At 41.7% G+C, this 20,834-nt stretch overlaps 1 protein-coding gene across 2 annotated transcripts in view; it reads left to right on the top strand.

Annotated features, from left to right (window-relative positions):
- Positions 1-20,834, top strand: part of macrod2 (mono-ADP ribosylhydrolase 2) — a 415,173-nt gene that overhangs the window by 120,207 nt on the left and 274,132 nt on the right. For both annotated transcript variants that reach the window (XM_022198433.2, XM_022198432.2), the window contains exon 4: positions 3,741-3,770. In XM_022198433.2, coding sequence (XP_022054125.1) covers positions 3,741-3,770 — 30 coding nt within the window. The remainder of the gene's footprint in view (positions 1-3,740; positions 3,771-20,834) is intronic.

Raw genomic sequence — 20,834 nt, 5'->3', positions numbered from 1 at the left:
TCCCGGAGTCACAGCAGAGTACACTATTAACCTCCCAGCTTACTGAGAAGCATTTGAGAAGCTGCTAAGGGTGAGGTGAGTGTGCATTTGATAGAGCATATTTAAAGGGTTCAGTTAAGGTGGCAGAGACCAAAAGGTAGACACTGGATCTGTTTACTGCTTTGAGGTTTTGTGGTTATGCTCTAGCACTTTCCATTTAACTGCATGATCTAGGGCTTTGCTGACGACACCAAACATGCAACCCAGATCCATGCCTCAGTGCCCCCCGCGCACACAGAACACACACACCGAAGTGCACACAAGCCATTTTTTATAAATGCTCTGCAAACATCTTGACACACTGAGATGAGAGAGTGGTTTCACCATTCCTTTTCACTGTGTTTGCATCTGTGCTGGCTTCTTGGTGCAGTGCCGCAATTCATAAACTGTGCCTGTCACACATCTCTGGTGAGGGTTCTGTTATCAATATTTTCTTGCTGTGAAAATACACAGCGGCTGCAGTGCTGCATTTTCATTGGCTGAAGGGTATACGAGGTCGTGGTGGGGGTTAAGGGTTCAAAGGGCAGACAGGAAGTGGGTGTTCCCACAGCGACAGTTCAGGCATGTGTTTGATGGGCCAGGCTAATGGCACGGACCAGCAGTTCCTAATGACCTACCATCTCCAGGCAGTCTGGGGAGCCTTTCCACTGAGATTTATGGCCCATGTTGTGGTTACTACTGGGATGACACTCCAGCACTCTTGACAAACTCCCAAGTTACAGCCTGCTCTTTTGGCTTTACTCTTTCTTCTCATTAACTGGGTCATTGCAAACCTTCAAGGCTTACCTTTACTGCTGCAATAAATATTCTTGTTCAAAACTCCCACTCACTGCTGTAGTTTGTCTAATATAATAGGATCCTTTCAATAGCTTTGAAGTTAAAGATGTAGTCTGTTGTCTTTGAAATAAGTGATTTATGAAGCTTTCTTCGGGCACACACTGGCAGATGTTTAACAGAGGACGGCAAAGTCAAAAACCCATTAAACATACATTTAAAGAGACAACTCTGAATGTAGATGCTCAGAGAGCAAAGAAGAAACAGATAATGGTCTTCTGATAATACTAATTGTTGGCTCCCCCACTGCTTCCCTAAAGGCAGAAATGTGTTGATCCTCTACTAGATAGCCAGACTGAGCCCAGGGCAGGCAAAACAGCAAGGAGAGCTAGTTTATAATTAATACACACACTATAAAATATGCATCATGGGTTGGATGTGGCCAAATATGGATTTCTGTTTTGATTTTCACTCAGGATAATTGAAGCACTTCTCAAGCAAGTCATACTGAATAAGGCACAAACTCATAGCCTTTGCTTCCAAGGCTTTCTATTCTGCTGTAGGTTAACTTCTGTAGCAGCTTGAAGATGCATTGTTAAAGCGTTCATTTTTGGAATTTTTATGTGATATGTATGCAGGCTGAGTTCACTTACTCTGTGGGTTGCAGATATTTTGTGTGCAAAAGCCGCACATCGTTCTTTAAGAAAAACTGCCAAAGCATGTTTCATGACATTCTGATCATTAAAGCAGAGGATGCAGGGAGAGGGGAAATGAAAAGGCATAAAGCAAGACTTTTACCTTTCCCTGCTTCCATATTTATCAAACCCACTCGGAAGACGAGAATGCTCCTCAGCTCCCAGTGGACCATTGCCATAAACACACCAAGTCACATGAGGTTAGAAAGCATCTAACATCTCCACCCCCAGCATACCCCCTTTTTCCCCTCTACCACTCTTCCACCTCACCGACACATACACATGCAGGAGAGTTGTCAGACTGATTAGCAACCACATCTCCAATCTCTGATTAGGTGTGGAGTAAATGAAGCGCCCCCCTCAGGCATGCATTTCCATAATGTCAGGTAATTAAACCCCAGTGTTTTAATAGCTCAGGAATAGGAAGACTCCCCAGGAGACTAGACAATGATGATAGACTTTGCTGAAAACTAGCATACTATTAGCTTGCTCTGAACTGGCACTGAAACTATCACTTTCATTGTGGCAATAATAGACAAATGTCATAAAGCTTAACAAATTTACATCATAATAAAAGTTATAGAACATTTCTCAAATTACGTATTTTGAGGTATTTACCGTAAAATCAATGGTATCTCTTGTAATAAAACCTTAAAATTTCTCTAAATTTAACCGGACTTTTAAGATATAAAGAGAAAATCTCCCAGCCTGGTTGTAAAAGGATGTTCTGGAAATGATGCACATTTGAGTTGTGTGCTTTCTGTTGATAGCTGACAGATTCCAGAGCTAAACAAAGGCTGGAAGAGCACAAGTGTCTTTTTCATCACAGAAAAACCTAGAGAGGAGCTATTGTAAACATGACAGTGGATTGTCAGTACATCCCTGTTTGAGTTGCTGTTTTTTGTTTGTGTATGTTGTGCTCATACTGTATGTGTACACAGACGCACACACACATATATTTAACAAAAGCCCTTTGATGAAACACATTCTGCAGTGGGAGAGTTTTCTTTGTCGTGCCCACTCATATGTGTGGTGCTCAAGTGAGAACAATACAAAGCCATAATGGTTTCACAGAAACATGTGGAAACTGAGTGAACTCCAGAAGTCACTTTTTACACATTATCAGGGGAGAAAAAAACAAAAAAATCCACAGAACTTTGCTGTGAGTGGAGCACGCTCCCTGATATCACATGTTCATTATCTGTTGCTTGTGCACAAAAACGTTTTTGAGAAATAATAAGCTTTTAATGGGGTAGTGTTGACTGCTAATGATAGCCGATTCTGTAGCAGAAACTGAGGATCATTAAAGGCAGGTTGCAGTGTATGAGTCTTCTCACTGCCCGCTGTATGAACTACACTTCAAACACGCAGGCTACCTTCCTTCAGTAACACGCAAATTAACAGATGTACTTTAAATCCCCTCTAATCTTTCTTCTCTCAAGTGCAGTGGCTGTCTGTAACTGACAGAGCAAAATGAAAATGGGTTCATTTTTAATGATACACTCTCCAGTTAGATATCACTCTGACAGTTACCTTCAGTTGAACCAGTAAACTACAGATAATGTCGGGGATTCAGTCATTCGTGAACACAGGGCGAGGTCATACTATTGGTGTCTTAAAGCTGACGGCACACTTCAGTGAGCTGGGCTTTTCTTTGAGGGTGTTTTACATATCAACAGTCTCTGACTTGTGAGAAGCAAACCTCACAGTCACATTAGCTGCTGACTGAATGACTCAATTGTTGCCAACCTGCTAATTTAATATGTAAAGAAAAACACTGCGTCGCACATTGATCACTTGTCTGTTGGGGATGTGATAAACTATTGGATGTCATTCATGTTGTTTGTTCTCAGCAGATGAGTGTGATATTGTTGGAGCCTCCCATCAAAATGCTAAATCTTGTAGACAGCCATTCAAAGGTGTGATTACAGCTTTAACTGAGAAAGTGATACGAGAACCTGTAACATAACTGTGTTATCGTTCAAGCCAATTTCAGACCCTTCTTCATCCTTCCCCAAACAATACTACTCTTTTTTGTGGAATTTGATAGATGATATAAATGACACATTTAAGGAATTATCATCAATCATTTAGATAATCAAACTTACAGATGTATTTATGAGATGTTACACTGTTGCAGAATCCAAACTAAAAATAACCAAATGTTATTGACTCTATTGAATGATTAATATCTTTTTCCACTTAACTGACTCATTTTGTCTCTCTTTTCAGCAAACTCCAGTCTTCTGGGAGGTGGGGGAGGTAAGTGAAAGCTTTAGTTTTTCATTGTAGTGTAAGATCTTGCATCTACACGTATATTCTTTAGTTTGTGGCACACTTCTGTGCCTGTTTCTTTTCAAGTGTCTGCGTTAAATGTGGCTAAATTTAAATCCAAAACATTAGAACGGAGTGCAGGGCAACCTTGCACTGTGCCACACAGAGAGATGGCCATTACTTTAGTGGCCTGCCGAAGAACATTATCATCAAAGCAACAGAGGAAATCTGAGGCAGTCGACTGTGGTGTGGGGATAATGGGTACAGAAATCCCGTAGAATGCTACTGCCCCATCCCACTGTTCCTATTTTTCCTGAATTCTGACTTTTGCAGTGACATGATTGAAATAATCATTTGGTAGCACAATAAGATGAAACGGGGGTAAAATGCTCCCAGTTACATGTGAGATGTTAATTTTTAGTCCCAAGGGGGATTTTGATAATGACAATGAAACAAGGTCACTGCTCCAGCCTTATCTGTTTATCCATCTGTGTTGGCTGTCACTTTAAATGTGTCTCCTGACAGCCTTCAGTTGTACAGTGTTATCCCAACCAAGACAGTAGAACTTGGTACATGTGTCTGTCTAATATATCTATCTAATCTAATCTATAACTTTACAAAAATGTTCTCCCTGAGTACATGTTGAAGATCACAATGAATGAGTCATCGTAATTGACATTTTTAAAGCTGTATATAATGCAGCTATGAGCATCCGTCTTCACTCATAGCTGAGTGTCCATTTATCAACTGTATGACCTGATTTTATTTAGCCATATTCTGTTTCTTTGTAATCATTAAACTGTAGTAGATAGATGGGTTAATGATCTCTTCCTGTAAAAAATGTTTTTATTTATTTCGAAATGGTGTGTTTTATATGCTGAAAGACAAGCCATGATTGAAATAAGCAGCATGACTGAGGCGTTTAATGTTGAAGCTGCAATGTCCTGATGTCCATCTCAAAAACACAGATTCCGATTCTTTCGAGGTTTCGTGTGTAACAAACCCAACAAACTATTCCTTTTACTTTGTGCAGTGTGGCTCTCTGAATCATCATTCTTTTCTACAAAAAAAATTCTTTTTAAACACATTTGGCTGAATTACCCCAATATTACAACTTGCCATTGGCTAAAGTAGTTTTACAGTGTTTGAGAAGAGTTGTAGGTGAGCTGGTGTGCTCAAGCTACCATTAGTTGGAGGTGTGTGTGTGAAAAGAGGCAAGGACTACGTAGAGATGCATCCAAGTCATTTTCAGACAGGAAAGGATTATTTTCATGGGAAAAAAACTTTGAAATGTAAAACTTTGCTGCTCAGATACGTTTTTAAGAGTTAAACCATCAGCAGGGGAGAAACTTTCAAATGTTACACTTTTAACACACATGTCAAGTGTTCCCACCAAATTAGATGGTACTCCTGCAAATAAATTTTAGAAATTGATTTAGTAGTAAACAACATATTTCTGACAGAATTCCTGCACCTTGCAAGATGACACTTCTGTGTTATTTATTTATTTATTTATAGAGATTTACCGCCTGTCAGGCAACGGATGGGCATAAAGCAACATCAAAGCCACAGCATAGTTAACTGCTCAGTGCACCATTAGAGTGCGCACGGGGCTGTTGAAACCTTATTCACATCCAATCATGCAGTCTGGAGTGGCCCCTTATCTTGTCTGATACATGGTTAAGACTGCAAGCTCGCAGTGTGGAATCTCAATCCATCAGTGACATGGAGAGGTTCTCAGCACACAACCATTTTAAGAATTTCTGTGATTGAGATCAGAGGTTACAAACATGCGTCTCTATAACCAAGTGAGGCCCGGTAAAGCTGAATATACTGTCCTCCTGATTGCTGTCTGTCTCTCTTGCAGTCCACCCTTAGAATTGATTTGCACTGTACAGAGAAACACAAGAAGCAATTTTCTTTGCTATTATATTTTCATTATTGTTATTTTGTGGCAAATCACCTTGATACGGTTCTCCAAATCTTAGCCTTGTTGATTGATCCAGTCGCCTCTTCAACTAATAACAGATTGCTGTGTTTCGACACAGCACCAACAAGAATCAAGTTGAATTTGTGGCCGTCAACAATGAAGCATGCGATCTTATGTGTCAATTAACGTCTCACTTTGCAAGAAAACATTTCAGTTGATTGTGACCTGCAGCTGTGCTTATTAACTCCAGAGGAATTCTAATTGTAGCTGGTGCCATTTTTTTGAGAGCAAAGCCTCTTTTCATTCTTAATTGACTTCCAGCGATGCTATTCCTGCCAAGTTTCTGGCACAAGATATAAGGTCAATTAACTCCAAAATGCTAAGGCTCACATTTCTCGCATTAATAATGACCACAACAAGTCAAGTCACAAGTGTGTTATTTTAAAATTTCTCATACGTGCAGCTTTTGTGAAGGTTGTGTTTATTTTTTGGTCCATGGTAAAGAATGATGATTATAACTGGAGATTACTGTTATCTACCACAAAGCTAAAAATGTTATTTTCCCCCTAAAACAAAGCTCTACGCCGTTGGTCTTTTATCTGCGTGAGGCCAAGAGGGGTTTTATCTTCTAGTGTCTTTATCACTCGAAGGTGGCCGCTAAACCTGCAAAACTGTTCTCTGCATTGTCACCCTGCCCACCCTCTCTACCTCTATCTGCGGCTTGACATGTGAAGACCTCCTGCCTCGGTGGCGGTAAGGATCGATGTAAAGAGGAGATGTGCTCTCATATAGGGCCCTCCTTATCTTCCAGCTGTCTTCTCGGGGCTCTGTAGAGGGGCAGCTTCACAACAGGATGATCCATCTTGCTGGCCTCACACACCTGAGCCATGCTTGGTTCTCACACTTCTGGAAGTGGGCCTCCTGCCAGTATGTGAAAACTGGACAAAGTCTTTACTTTATCGAAGTTATTTCACCGCCTCCACACTTTTAGGACTGTTTCTAGCCTTGCATGGCCTGTGAGGTTTTTGTTTGTCCCCTATGTTTACGTGTCTTTGTAGACAAACATTTTACCTCTCTGTCTCTCTCTCTCTCTCTCTCTCTACATATATCTATATATATCGGATCATTAATTCAAGAGTACTACGTGGTCTCAGCAAAATAGGCAGGACATTTTTTTTGCTGATTTTTTTGTTGGTTGGCAGCCAGAGCAGTGTACAAAAGGATTGAAATAAGTAAAAATAAAGCCTGGGCGAGATTTTTTTTTTCTGCACCCTGAAAACACATTTTTATATTTCTAGCATTATTTATGCTTAGAAAAAAATAACTCGTAAGCAATGATTCTTATGCCCTGATGCTCTATTAAATCCTTAGAAATCACTGATGGGAATTCTCTCTGGGTTGTGTGTCCTCAGTATTATGTACACAAATGGGTTAACCAAAATAGTCCTGTTATCTGCGTTAGACATGTTGGTCTCACTGGGATTCCAAACATACATAGAGGAAAATAACAATGATCTCTGATAATAGCACGCTAAATGAGGCCTCTGTGAATAGAGGGTAATTATGAATGGTACCGGGTTGCTCGTGTGATGTGTGTCACAGCATGGCTGGATGCTGGCACAGTCCCAAAAGAATAGACCTAATGTAAACATCCTGTTGTCTGTCCCTCCTTTCCCCCTATTTGTCTCTTTCTCTCGCACTCACTAACACACACAAGCATTCAAGCGCACTCTGAGCCATGTAATGATACCATGAAGCCCTGTGTAGCCAGAGAGAGGGAGCTCCACTTGCCTTTGATGTCTCCATCCAGGAGGGGAATTGGCTCATTAGAATTCTTACCAGAACCGTTGCCCATTTAGCACTAGGCTTTAACTAGACCACCCAAACAAATCGTTCTTCTCAGGTTGGGCCTCCTTTCTCTGCTCCAGTCAAGCAGCGGGGGCGCATGCATGGTTGTTTTTGTGTGTCCTGACTTGGGCTAATTTAGCCACGGGCTGCTAACGCTCACTGAAATCACCAGCCTTTGTCATTGCTTACATAACATAGGCTACAGCGCTGGGGGCCCTTAGCACTCCTCCCTCGTAAGTTTCCTAAACAGCGGTGTGAGTCATGGCGAGTACCAACACATTTGAATATACGAGATTAATTATGCTTGCTGTCATTGTGCCCAACTGCAGTGGTGCTCATGTGGTTCTTTGCCTCCTCTGCAGCTAAAGATGTCATGGGATATAGAATCGCAGTGACATGACAAGGCAGTGCTTAGTGGCTGTTCTGAGAAGATGATGTGCACATGCTTGTATAATGCCTGTATATTACAAATCTACTTAACAGAAGAAATGTAATAGACTCCTGGCTTTGACCTTTGAGTGTGATGTGAAAATATGTGTTTATCGTGAATTTATCAGACCAGACGTCCAGGACTGACTCCTACTACCACAGAATACTCCAGCATGCCTTAAAAAAGACAGTGTATTCAGTTTCAGACATGTTTGGATAATCCTTTATCAGGACTCCTAAGTGCTTCACTAGGCTTATCTCTATCTCCATTTGTTATGCAAAGAGCTCTGTTTTCTTTTCTTGTCACCTCCAGGTGAACCATTATCCTCTGTCTGGGTCCTGCCCAAGGCCTGTTTATTGAGTGGATTGGAGGGGACCGGGGCACGGCGCTCTGTGCTGGGGGAGGGGTGTAGGTCGAGATATAGGATAGTGCTATGTGACAGTTTAGGCTGGATGGCCTTATGTCCCCTCCACAGCCATCCCAGCTTCCTTTAAGCCCCCAAACTGCTCGCTCAAAGATGACATATTATTCTCATAGCTCATAGATTGCACACTACGCTTGACTGATGGTCCCCAGTTCACAGATGGTAGTAACAGCCATTAGCATAACTTATGACAGAGATAGTGTATTTCCCCATGGAGTAGCCTAAATAATGTAGAATGATAAATTGAATGCAAAGATTCTGCAGTCAGCAGGGTACCCCGGGGATTTACTTATCTCCTCATATTTAGAGGGGAGTTAGTTACACTCTGATCTAGGCCTGCCTCGTATTTGTGCTCTAATGTTCCCTGTGCTTTTTTAAGTGTGGTTGGGACAGGACTCAAATAAATGTGTGTCTGTCCCCCTCTTTGGAATTAGCCCTGCTGTTAGGAACTGTTTATGAGGTAAACACACAACATCAACCCATATGTTTAATCTCTCTCTATGTGGTTCAAAATAGTATTTTTATATGTAAGCGTATTTAGCTGTAATTTCAGTAGGGTTGTGCAGGACTTTGCATTCACGCTTGCTTTTCATAGCAACCTCAAAATAAGGGAGTACCCTCTTACATTGGTTTGGGCCAATGATATTCATTTAAATAATGAACATTAAAAAAAAGTTCTATTTGAATTGGCCTCATTCTTGCATAAGCAGAGAAGTCATTTTGAAAATTGCACTTACTTAGTGAAATTATACAGCAACTTAACTCTACAAATCCCACGTGAGGCGAACTTTTAAGTGCACTTGTACATTAACACTGCAGCATATGCTCGTGCACAAGTGTTGCTATGCCTTTATTAAATATGTATCCCATTATACTGACAGGATAACATGCGAGAAAGCCACAACAATTAATGTGCCTCACTGCCAAGTTGATCTGCTTCTTTGTATGAAAAATCTTCATTCTGTGTTTTACAAGGAGATGATGAAAAGTGACCATCACTGAAAAATTATCATCTCAAAAGTGTCCCCGTGCTGTCAGATCGTTGCACCCAATTATTACTGAGATGACGTAATTTAGAGGACATTCAGCTGAAATTAACAGGACAAGGTCATCTGGTGGACTGCAGTTTGCGGTTCCCAAATAGTGATGAAAATTGCATTTCTGTGCGAACGCTCGCTCTCGTGCCATCTCTGCCTCCCTCCTGCCCCCACAGAGAACAGTCACCAGGAACACCCCCCCCCCCCCCCCCCATCCTCCCCCTCCTCCAATCAGCAGTGATGGATGGACTAATTGATGCAGAATGATTGGGCCATTCATTTTATCCTACAACAGTGGGTTCCATATTTAGGATTAGCGTTGCATTATAATGGGTAGGGAAGAAGAAATGGACAGGGAGTCAATGAATCCTAGAGGGAAAGAAGGACAGTGTGAGGAACAGTTATAAAAATGTAGAGACAAAAGGAGGGAAGGGAAAAAGTTGCAGAACCATTATGAGTAGTGGTAACGAGACTGGTCAGTTGAGTAATGCTAAGCTTATGAGACATAAGGGAGTGTTCCAAGGAGTTTATGAAGAGATGTGTGTGCGTGAATACAAGTGAGCAAGAGCAGCATATAGCTTCCACTTGTCCTGATATCTTTCTCTTACCCTATGAATCATTCATCTCTGTCCCTATGTATAAATCAAGCTGCCGGCCGTTGCCTGCGGCAGTCATGTCATTAGCTAGTTGACGGCATCACTTGATCTCTGGCACTGCGGTGCTGGTGAGGGAGAGGGTCTAACTTTAAACGGTACACATATCAGCATATCAAACCGTATGGAGCACTCTGACTGTGGTGTAGCGAGCTTTGTGGACCCAACCAAGACCACACAGAGACATTTCACTCAAAGAGAAATTTCCCCTTTGACACACAGTTGCACTTTTCTATCAAACTGACAGTTTTGTGGAAGCCGCCCCAGCGGTATGTATATATAATGTAGAACTTTCAGAGAGTTTTTGTCTAATGCATATTCTATTTAAAGTCTTGTTAATTACACTTGATAGCTTTCATTTCCTGTATGTCTAAAACAGATTTTTCTGACCACTGTTATTTAAGTACTGGAATTAATTAGTGTTTTAGACTAAGTAAAAAAAACACAAGTTGACTACAAAGGGCATGCTACAGATTCTTTTCTTTTTCTTCTCTCCTTAAGGAGTACTAAAACATGCTGGTGTTGGCTTCCAGTGGATATAAAAATCTGAGAAACTCAGGGAAAAATGGGGTTGTAGCTCTGTGATGGAGAATTGCACTAGAGATTCTCACTACCCTAACCACCTATTTTCAGGACCATTTTCAGACTGAAAGAGAATCTCACATAGCTCTTGTCACTGAGGGGTCATTTCAGGTGGAAGGCTGCACTCCTCTTGAATCTCTCCTGTCGTACATTGAACCAAGGGACTGAGAAAGCCTGGAGCCTTATCGGTTTGAAATGCTGGCTATACCAGTCACTGCATGCTGCTACATTTTATATTACAGTCTTGGTAAAATATGAAGCCTTTAAATTATTATAAAACAAATATACATTATAAAAAAGTTCTGATTGTTTTTAAAGGTCTGGTATATATACATTTTTTTGCATATGCTTTTTTGCACTTTTGCACATATTTTTGTGTCTGCAGGGAAACAACAAAAGCATGCAGTAGGCCAACTTAAATTCTCTGAATCATTTAGTTGAAAATAAATATATGTGATATTGCAGTTGGGTCCTCTCCTTCCCTCAGGGTTACTGCTGTAAACATATTGCAGCTGCTTGTTTTACTTTGTGTTTGACCTCTGTAGCCTCTCTCTCTCTGTCTGTTTTGTCCCCTCTCTATTGCTCTCTCTAAAAAGAAGAATGATATTTTTCCGTCCTACAGAATGTACATTTCAGCCACTTAGCAATTCACTTGCTTTTGTACAACAAAGAACATTCACTCAGTTTAAGAATTGCTCACCTTACTCTGTCACCCCTCATTGAACGCAAAGTGAGAATACCACTACGGGGCTTGAGAAGTGGGCAAGAAAATGTCAATTTAGTTCTCTTCCACATTACATCACACATGACCTCCTCCCTTACCCCAAACCCCTCTTGTGCACAGCGTTTCTGGGTCAGTTGTTAAGATTTTAGACAACTCAATACATTACCAACCCCAGTGTCAGAGCACATTTGTATCCCGCACAGACTTTATTGTGGTTGTTTTGGGGGTGGATCCTGCACACACTTCAATGCGCTGTCTATTTTCTTTTGCATGCATGTGTCTGTGTCTATTACGTGTATGTATGTATCCCTCTGACAGTGCGTTCTCGTGACAGTGTGTGTGAATGTGAACATGACTGTGCACGCATTTGCTCCCAAGACAACATGTCTGTGTGGCTGTCTGAATTTTAAAGTGAGTGTGCCTGTGTGTGTGATTCTTATTCTGGGATAACTGGATGCTGAGCTGTCTTGTCAGTTGACTCAGTGGTCAGTTTTGGTCCTGCTGCCCCCAGCAATGCACGATGGAGTGATGAGATCTGACAGACGGGGACAGTTCTTAGCAGGGCACTACCCCATCCCATGGTCTCACCAATCACAGCAAGGCTATTACAAGGACATCACACGAGGCTCTAAGAGCTTAGGCACATGCTCCCAAATTATTCAGAGATGGAAGTATATGCCAATATACCAATCATATGGAACCCTGTTATTTTGAAATTGTTTACACAGATTGCATGCTTTAGAAATTTTTGCAAAGTACATATTAGGAAGACAGGGCCCTTCAATGACAGACAGGTGGAACAAAAGGCAAATAGGAAGAAAGAAACATGCATTCCACCACTTTAAAAAAATCATTTTTTTTTTAATGTACAACCTGAATTGAACCCTGAAGCTCAGTTATGAGGGGTTCTGTATCAAACCTACAGTCTAATGACTTTTCTTTGAAGTTTAATAGAAATGAATTCCTTAGCACAGGGATAGCCTCCATGCCGTCTACTCTTTATATGTAAATTATATAGGGCTTGTCTACCTTGGTGGTACTTTAAAAGCTTTACAATGTTTTCACCAGTGCTAGCAGAGCTGCTGTGTAAGGTGCTTGGCTGCCCTTCGGGAAGCAGGGCGGGGATCAAAGCGCCAACCTTGTGATTTGTGGACAGCCTGGTCTACCACCTGAACCACAGCCGCCTGCTAACAGTGATGAAAGTAGCTGAGGACCCAGTGGAAATCCATGAAAGAAATTAGTAGGACATTGCCAAACAGCAGAGCCATTAAATCAATGAACAGCCCCCCGGTCAGGTGGAATAACCTCATCCTAGCAGCCGTTTACTTCAGAGCAAATAATAGTTTTGTCTTTTGTAATTGTACGAGGCTGATACAGCGTGGTTTGTTGCTCTTTTGGTTTCATTTTCAGGTGTGATCATGAGACCACACACTGGTGAAAGGGAAGCTACACGGACTATTAATACTAAATTTGTGCGGTTGACTGTGTTTTGCTTAATCACTGAGATTAGTAAATTACAGCTGGATTGTGAGATGTAAATGTACCATTTACGATTCTGCTATTTTAGTCTGTGTAAAGAAAAATTCCATATGTGTTCCAAAAATTGTTTCAATTATAGACAATAGAGAATAATTGGTATAGACATGTGAAGCTATGTAGTACTGAACAGTGGAGTTGATAATTCTCAAACACACACAGTTGCAGACACCAGAGATGTGCAGTTGCTGTTTTTATGCTACTTTCTAGTCTGCTGGGTGCCCACATAGAGCACTTGTTCCACACATACGCAGTGGGTCAGCGTCTACGTATTCTGTGCATGCACAATACTGCTGAGCATGTGCACTGCTGCCCTTGTCGTGTAGTTGGCACACGGACACTCTATCGGGACACAAATTTTGTATGCATGCACATTTGCGGACTTGGAGCATTCCAGCGGATGCTTGCCAAATGGAAAATATAACACCATCCTGCAAAGCTATTTTTAATCATTGTTGTGTTCAGGATTGTTTTTGGAAAATTAGAAATTGAAGAAGCTGTGTATAGCATGACCACTCCCCCATCACTATACCATTAGATAAACATGAGCGCATTTGCATTCATGGTTGGCCAACTTGACCACGAGTTACTGCAGCCTTTGGTTTGCTAGTTAGCTCTGCATCTTCCACGAATGCCTCAATTTACTGAACAGCTGGGCTTTCTATTTTAAATTTCTAAGAATGATGAGATGTCCTGTCAGCAGCTGGTACCATCATTGGCAATACCAAATAGTCATTTTGCCATCAATAAATTCATTTTGCCAACCACCACATTTGGCTAATTTTTGTGTTGCGATGTGTATCGTTGAAATTACTGAAGCTTCATGCCATATTAATGAGTAGTTTTAATAGAGTAATAAAAACGCACACAAAAACAACTGACAGCACTGTAGTAGCGGTCCTGTTTGGGTCAGTTAAAATGAACTAAGGTTTATTTCCTTGGTTAGTGCAGTTCATTTGGGCTGATGTGAAAGCTGTTTCCAGAAATTTTAAATTGAACCCTAGTGTGGCCCAAACAACTGAACTAAAACAGCTTGAAAAGGTGAGCACCAACCAGACTTTAATGTCTGTTTGTTTTCAAACCACAAACAAGTCATGTCACGTGACATCATAGTGGTATTTGACATTTGCGAGAAGCTACAACTTTGTCACAATTGCTTTGGTTTCAGGGCCTTCAGCAAACGTGCCAAAGAGTGCTGATTGTTTTTTAATCATTCAAATTTGGCTGAGCAGATTATAACTCATAGTTTTGAGGTGTCACAAACACATTAGAAGGTGCATGTAGTTGTATGGCGATCACTTAGAAGTAGGGCTATCCAAAAAATGTGATGGTCAGTAACACACTTGCCACATTTTTTTCTTTTATATAATGACATTTCTATCCCACTTAGCTCTTTATCAGATCAGAGTTACAAACTCAAAATGCATCTTTATTACTGCTTTACATGGATTTTTACAGCTAGCTTATGGACCTGTACATACTGAAGATGCCTGAGGATTTACATTGCTTGAAGAGTCCATACCCACTAACTATTCATCACAAAACCACGTGTAGACAACACACCGCACCTTAACTGCCATTAGGTGCCTAAAGTTTACAGTAGAGCCGAGGTGGTATTTAGATGTGAGGCTTGTGTGCGACTGTGCACTGATAGTGGGTCTTTGAACTAGCTGTGGGAGTAGAGGAAGGAGCATGTTCACGTGAGCATCTCTAAAGTGATGGTTGGTGGCTGATTAGTCGCACTTCACCGACACTTTCTGCGCAGACACTGACCTGCGACGACGGCCTTTTGCCAACCAGTAACAAACTGTCGAGCTTTCTGCATCTCTCATGGGGCAGCCTAGTTAGCAGTGTCTGACAGGCCACTTGCCTACAAGGAAGGTTTCAGCCCAGGGAGGGCAGAGCAAGCTCCAGAGGAAAGCTGTCATCTTTTTGTCAGACCACAGGGAAGAGGAGGAGTCTCTCTTCCCCTCTCTCTTCCGCTGTCTCTCTCACTCACCCTCTATATATTTCTCTCCACATCATCCTGTTCCCCTGGTGAAGATCTTCACTTTTCTGGTGCCTGTTATGCTCTTCTCAGATGGGTGTCAGTGGATGAAACGCCAAGCATCCCCTAGGAGCAGGGCCCGTCGTTGTGGTAGCCCCCTCACTGTTGCCTCCTGAGGGCCACAGCAGCCTTCCCAGTATGCTAGCTGAGAGTGACACCGAGGCAGGCAGTTGGACTGAGGTGAAAGACGCTCTATGTGTCCTTCCTAAGGGAGAGATGAGCGTTTATACCACAGGGATGATGCCCGCCACTCCACCTAATCCTCTTTTCCCAGACACTTCATTATCACCCGCACATTGCAGCTGCAGTATGTGTGTGCTGACAGATCTCTGAGGAGAGCCGCAGAATCTCACGTAAAAGGTGGAGAGGAGAGTGAGTATGGAAGAAGGAGGAACGGTGAGGAACAAGGAGAGAAGAGGAAGGTGGTATGAAGAATGACAGAAGGATACGTAGAGTAAAAGGTGTGGTGGAGGTGGAGAACAGATGTCAGATGTAGTGGGTGGTAGTGAGAGGAAGACAGTTTACGTAATGTCTTCTCATTTCCCTTTGCCTATTTATATATATTTCACTACAGAAGAAAGCAGCAGGCAAAACTGAAAAAAAGTCAGAAAAATAGGTCCTCTCTTCATGAAACACTCCACTTTATCAAATATAGCACACAGAGCGTTTTGTTGATTGACTACTTGAGCTCAGCAGTTAAGTAACAAGTATGTTTGGAGGGTGAAAAATAATGCCAAATTTGGTTAAAACAGTGAACTACACATGCCATGTATATAAACAAACCTTTAAGAGGTTAGCTTTCAGATAAGAATTGAGTTTTCAGTATGCACAAGCCAATTAATACTTGCATATTTGTTCCTTTCCGTATTGAGCATGTGCAGAGGTGTCTGCTGGGAAGAAGATTAATTTCTGAGTGGGAGAGTGCAGCAAAGCTATTTGAGCCCACTGAAACATGTTGGCCCTCTACTGTGAGACTCGCATTAGCACATGCCATAATTGATGGAGGAGCATACTTAGCAGTAATAATGGGCATGGGCATTATAGGGGGTGGTATCAAGACATTATTTTCAGAAAGCTCTAATTAAGCTTTTTGCTGTGGCTTTGGTGTAGCTCTGACTGTCCAGTGTCATCAGGAATGCTTTCTAAGTCTCTGATAAACACGCTGCTTGCCAATCAGTTTGTTCTGGGCCTCCCAAGCGCAGGGAAAATAAACAAGTTCATCAAACAGGGAGAGACAGAGCCCCTCTCCACTGACTCTAGTCCTGGCCCTGATGAAACAGCAATCAGCTCAGTACCATAGGGAGCCATTGTGTTTACAGTCGGCGGGTGGATGGACTGCTGCTAGCTCGGGGAGATTAGACCTTTGAGACCAGCTGGGACATTCCCACCACCAGCCAGCTCCACCTGTGAAATTGCAAACAAGACCATGTCCCTTCCCCTCAACCTCCATCGCTGCTCGAGTGATCAACACCACGCTGACACTTTCTCAAGGGTCCTCAATCATTCACAGTCTTGAGGAGTGTCGAGGGAGGGCTCATCTAAAATTGAGAGACTGTGTACACGTGGGCGTCTCAGTGTTGGAGGCACGACAAAGCACACACAGCTGTAGTGCTGATTGTGTCTTAAGTGTGTGTATTTGACCCCCTTGAAAGGTCAAGATGTGGGAAATATTTAAACAAAACAAGCAACAAAAAAAAGGAAACACCTGACCTTGATATCACTTCTACAACAACCTCACCTCCCAAGATCACTTCCACACTCAAAATTTTATATTGGTTCCTTCAAAATGCAGTGGCAATGCCCCAAAGATTCGGCACAAATGCTATTCCACAGTAGCTGTTTTCACACACTGTGTTCTACATAAAAAAAAGTAAGCCTGGAGGAAATACTGCGGGATGGAGTGTGAATGCGAGCCTCAGCTGACAGCCCCTGGAACGTGTTTCTCCCCCTTGGTGGGCAGCGGAGAAAACCTCACCAAGCGTGACAATAACAGAATGCCAAAACATGGATTGGGCCAAATGAGCTGTGAACGCAAACAAAGTAGCGAATTTGTTCTGTGGCGTTTGGGGTGGACATGTGTCCCCTCAGCATGTTAAATACTGCACACTGCCTTACTGACAGACAGGCGGGCAGTAAAAAAGGAAGAATAATTAAAGAAAGATAAAAGACAAGACAGGAAGACAGAAGGTAAAGAGAGCCAAACAAAGCAGCAATGAAAATGTCAGCCCAGAGATGTGTATGTTAATTATTCTAGCACTGCAGTGTTTGAGAACATTTGTGTGGTTATGTTGTCGTTTCTTTGTAGCCCACCTGAGATTTGTCATGCCTTATGGTACATTTTTTGAGCCTGAGCAACGCTAGTGAAATAGTTCTGTTTTGCCATCCCCCCTGAGAATCATCATATTAACTCATGAATGTTAATATAAGTTGTCTGACGTATCTTTGGATGTCCCTGTTTCCATGTATCCTGTGTGTTATTCCTGGACCAGGCTGGGAACCCACACTCTCTCTGCTATCCTGACTCTGCCTCAGCTGTTAAATGTTTTATTTACTGAGCCTTGATGAGATAAGAGCCGAGTGTTTTGGAATGTCTGTCTGAGGACATCAGCATGCCTCTCTGTGTGTGCATGCTTCTTTTAAGTGCTGATTGGTCATTTGGCATCCGTCCCTCAACACCAAAATGGACTCTTAGAGCAACGCAGGAAGGCTATAAACATAAGCAGCCGATGGCAGGGCTACTCTGATAGGAAAAAAAAAATCTTAATAATACACAGCTCTTTTGAATAGTTCCACTGGGCTGCTTTGCAAATGCATCTCAAACTTTTAAGTGTGTTGCTGTTTAGTTAGGAGCTTCACATTTTGTAGGGGTAGACTGTTGTGTATATTACATTGTTTCACTCTCTCTCTTCGTACGTGTGAGACAGAAGCAGACCAGTTAAGGAATCAAAAGAGCCCAACTGCATGGAAAATGGATCTGTGCTGGGTGGCTTGTTAATTCCCCGGTGTGCCTCCTGAGGTGAATCGCTCTCGATGCGGACACTGCCTTTGATCATTCACAAAGCATGTCGCAGCAAGGTCTGCGCTGGCACCCAACAGATGGTCATTAAATCATGCGTTTTATTTTACTGGAGCCTTTTACATTCCTGCAAGATCTCTGTGCTTTTATTGCTGCCATTTAAGATGGCTACCATGCTGATTAGAAACATGCAGAGAGTTTTTGTGAGTATGCCAATAGATCTGATGGAAAAACAATGTGTGCACTAAAATCGCATTAATTCTAACTCAATACTCTTTCCTATTTGCAAGGCTTATTTCACTCTCAGAGCATACAGAGGCGTGGGTGTTAGACAGGATTAGCCTGTGAATTTTTATTGATCACCGGAGGTGCTCCAAGTATTTAGATATAAATTCTTAACATTTTTTTTTATTCAGTGCATATGGAAATGTGCTTAAGGTCTACACTTAATGGAAGTAGTGTGAAACGTAGTGGGGCTTGCTTTGAGGAAGGACACTGCTGAAATTCTATCGAACCCGACAGAACCTTGTTCATCATTTGGGCAATAATGACAAACCCTCACCTCCAGTCATCTGTGCTCCAAAAGCTTGTTAATCTTAGTGTCAGTCAGCGCCATGGAGACAAAAATGCCTAATTATCTTTGCATGACTGGCTACTGAGCAGAATTGGAAATCCACCTTAATGATGCATGTCATCTGGTAGGTATTTAAATTGCTGACCTCCACCAGCTTCCTCAGTAAAGTAAGAAGCAAATGATCAAAATTCTAACTTTTGTTTGGGTCTGTGAAGTGAAAGCCTGGGAGCCCAAATAGGATGGTTATAGGAAATAATGATATGGAAGTTGCACGTAACGATGTTCTGCAAAAATGAGAAGATGGGTTTGAGATTTAGTAGGATTTTGTTATTTGCTCTTCAGCTTTGGTATGCTGCTCATCACGGCACATAGTGTCATGCCAAAACAAAACATTTTTAGCTCTCTTTTCAGGCTTCTGTTCACTTTTTTTTAAAGACTGAAGTATTTCAAATATTTTGTATTGACTGTTTGTGCCCATCTGTTTATATTCTTGGACATCTATAGGCGGGCACACTCGTGCTTTTCTCCTGTAACGTGCTCCAGTTAAAAGATGTATGCATTTGCGTCAAATGCAAATCTCTTGCAGTTCAAACTGTTGCAAATGGAATCTTTTGAAGTAGACACCCACACAAACTCCCACATCATGTTCTTGTTGTTTTGTAGTGAGAATTTTAGCTGCACCCAATACCCCTTGCGAATCCCTTTTATATTAACAGGCAGGAAGATGGACAAAGGCTGTGTATTATATTGGATTCAGGGCCAAAGTTCCCGACATGGCAATTTGCTGTCTTTTCTTTTGGGTGAGTAGTGACAATAGGCCGCAGTAGGCTCATTTGGGTGCCCGTGTACTGCAGTGTGAAAGCAGCTTGGCTTTTTGCCCTTAGGGTCAGTGCAGGGATCTTACACACCATCAATGATGAGCTCTAATCTGGCCTCCTCGGCAAACACAAGCCTTTCTCTGTAACCTTCAAGCCGTGAAACACAATTTACAGAGGCGGCGGGGGGTCAAGGGGACCATGGTGTCAACAAGCAAACGGGGGAGTGGTTTGAGAGTGTACACAACACATAGTCAGCACATCTATATGCAGGGTAGCAAGCGGATAATTCCCTGCTTTCAATGGAATCAGATTTCCTCTGCTTTCAAATCTTTGCATTTGAATATGGAAAACCCCTGCTAGGAAAATTGCTGCGGTGTTTGTAAACATTTTAGATACCCTTTGTATCTTGTTTGGCAGTAATCATGTATCAATTATTGATAATAACAGTTACAATTGATTTACAAAGGTGGTTGCTAGTGGTTGATGACAGTAGGCCTGAAACATAATTGTTACAGCGGCTAGACAATAACAGAAAAATATGTCAAATAGCATGCAATCCAAGGCAATAACCCTATAATGAATAATAAATCTGATCCAATTTTGTCTACCCAATTGTCTGTCATAAAGGTGATGATTCATCTCTCTGGTAATTTAGAGGTTGCAGCTTGTGTTTATGCTGTATTGCATTACATTATATTGTTGGCATTTCTACCGTCCTTCCATCTATGCAACTAAAGTTTACAAAAGCCTTTCAGTAAAATGCAATGTCATGCATCATCTTTAGATTCTTTGATTCACAAATGCAGTATTTATTGGAGGTATTTTATATTGCATGATATTGCATTGTGCAGTTTAAGTGGTATGTATTTGTCATGTAGGGATTTCTAGTGTCAAGTGGTGACATACTAAAAAAAATGTAGAATCACACGAGATGGAGAACATGTGTCATAAAAGTGCTGAATCATTTTCGACTTTTATGGGCATATCATTTAAGTTTAACTGTTGTGGCCTCAACAGATTCATCTTCAGTATTTTATCAGTGTTTTTATAATTGACTGTGTATATTTAGTCTTTTTCTCAGTAGCCATTTTGGTGACAGCTTTGCACTAGCTTAATATTTGATGTTCTTGAAAATGTCTGCACCTGCATATATCTGTTAGGAGCCACACTTCTCTCATGCAGCTAATACTGAAGTTGATTAAAGAATTTAAATGATCTATTTAACCCCTAACGCAGGCGAGACCTACCTGTGTGATAGTACCATTACTTTGCAGTAATTCCTGCAGGCGGCAGCTTGAATTGATCCCCGCTCAGCCATCAGGAAGTTTTAGTGCTGCTGTGTGTGTGCTCAAAGCCCAGTTTAATAAAGCTAGCCGGTCATGAGCCGTTAAACCAGAGGAGAACAATAAATAAACAGGCCTGCTCTGTCCTCC

The sequence above is a fragment of the Acanthochromis polyacanthus genome, chromosome 15 (genome assembly GCF_021347895.1).
Source record: "Acanthochromis polyacanthus isolate Apoly-LR-REF ecotype Palm Island chromosome 15, KAUST_Apoly_ChrSc, whole genome shotgun sequence".
Lineage (NCBI taxonomy): Eukaryota > Metazoa > Chordata > Actinopteri > Pomacentridae > Acanthochromis > Acanthochromis polyacanthus.
Note: the sequence above shows the minus strand (reverse complement) of the source record. Positions and strands in the feature narration are given on the sequence as shown.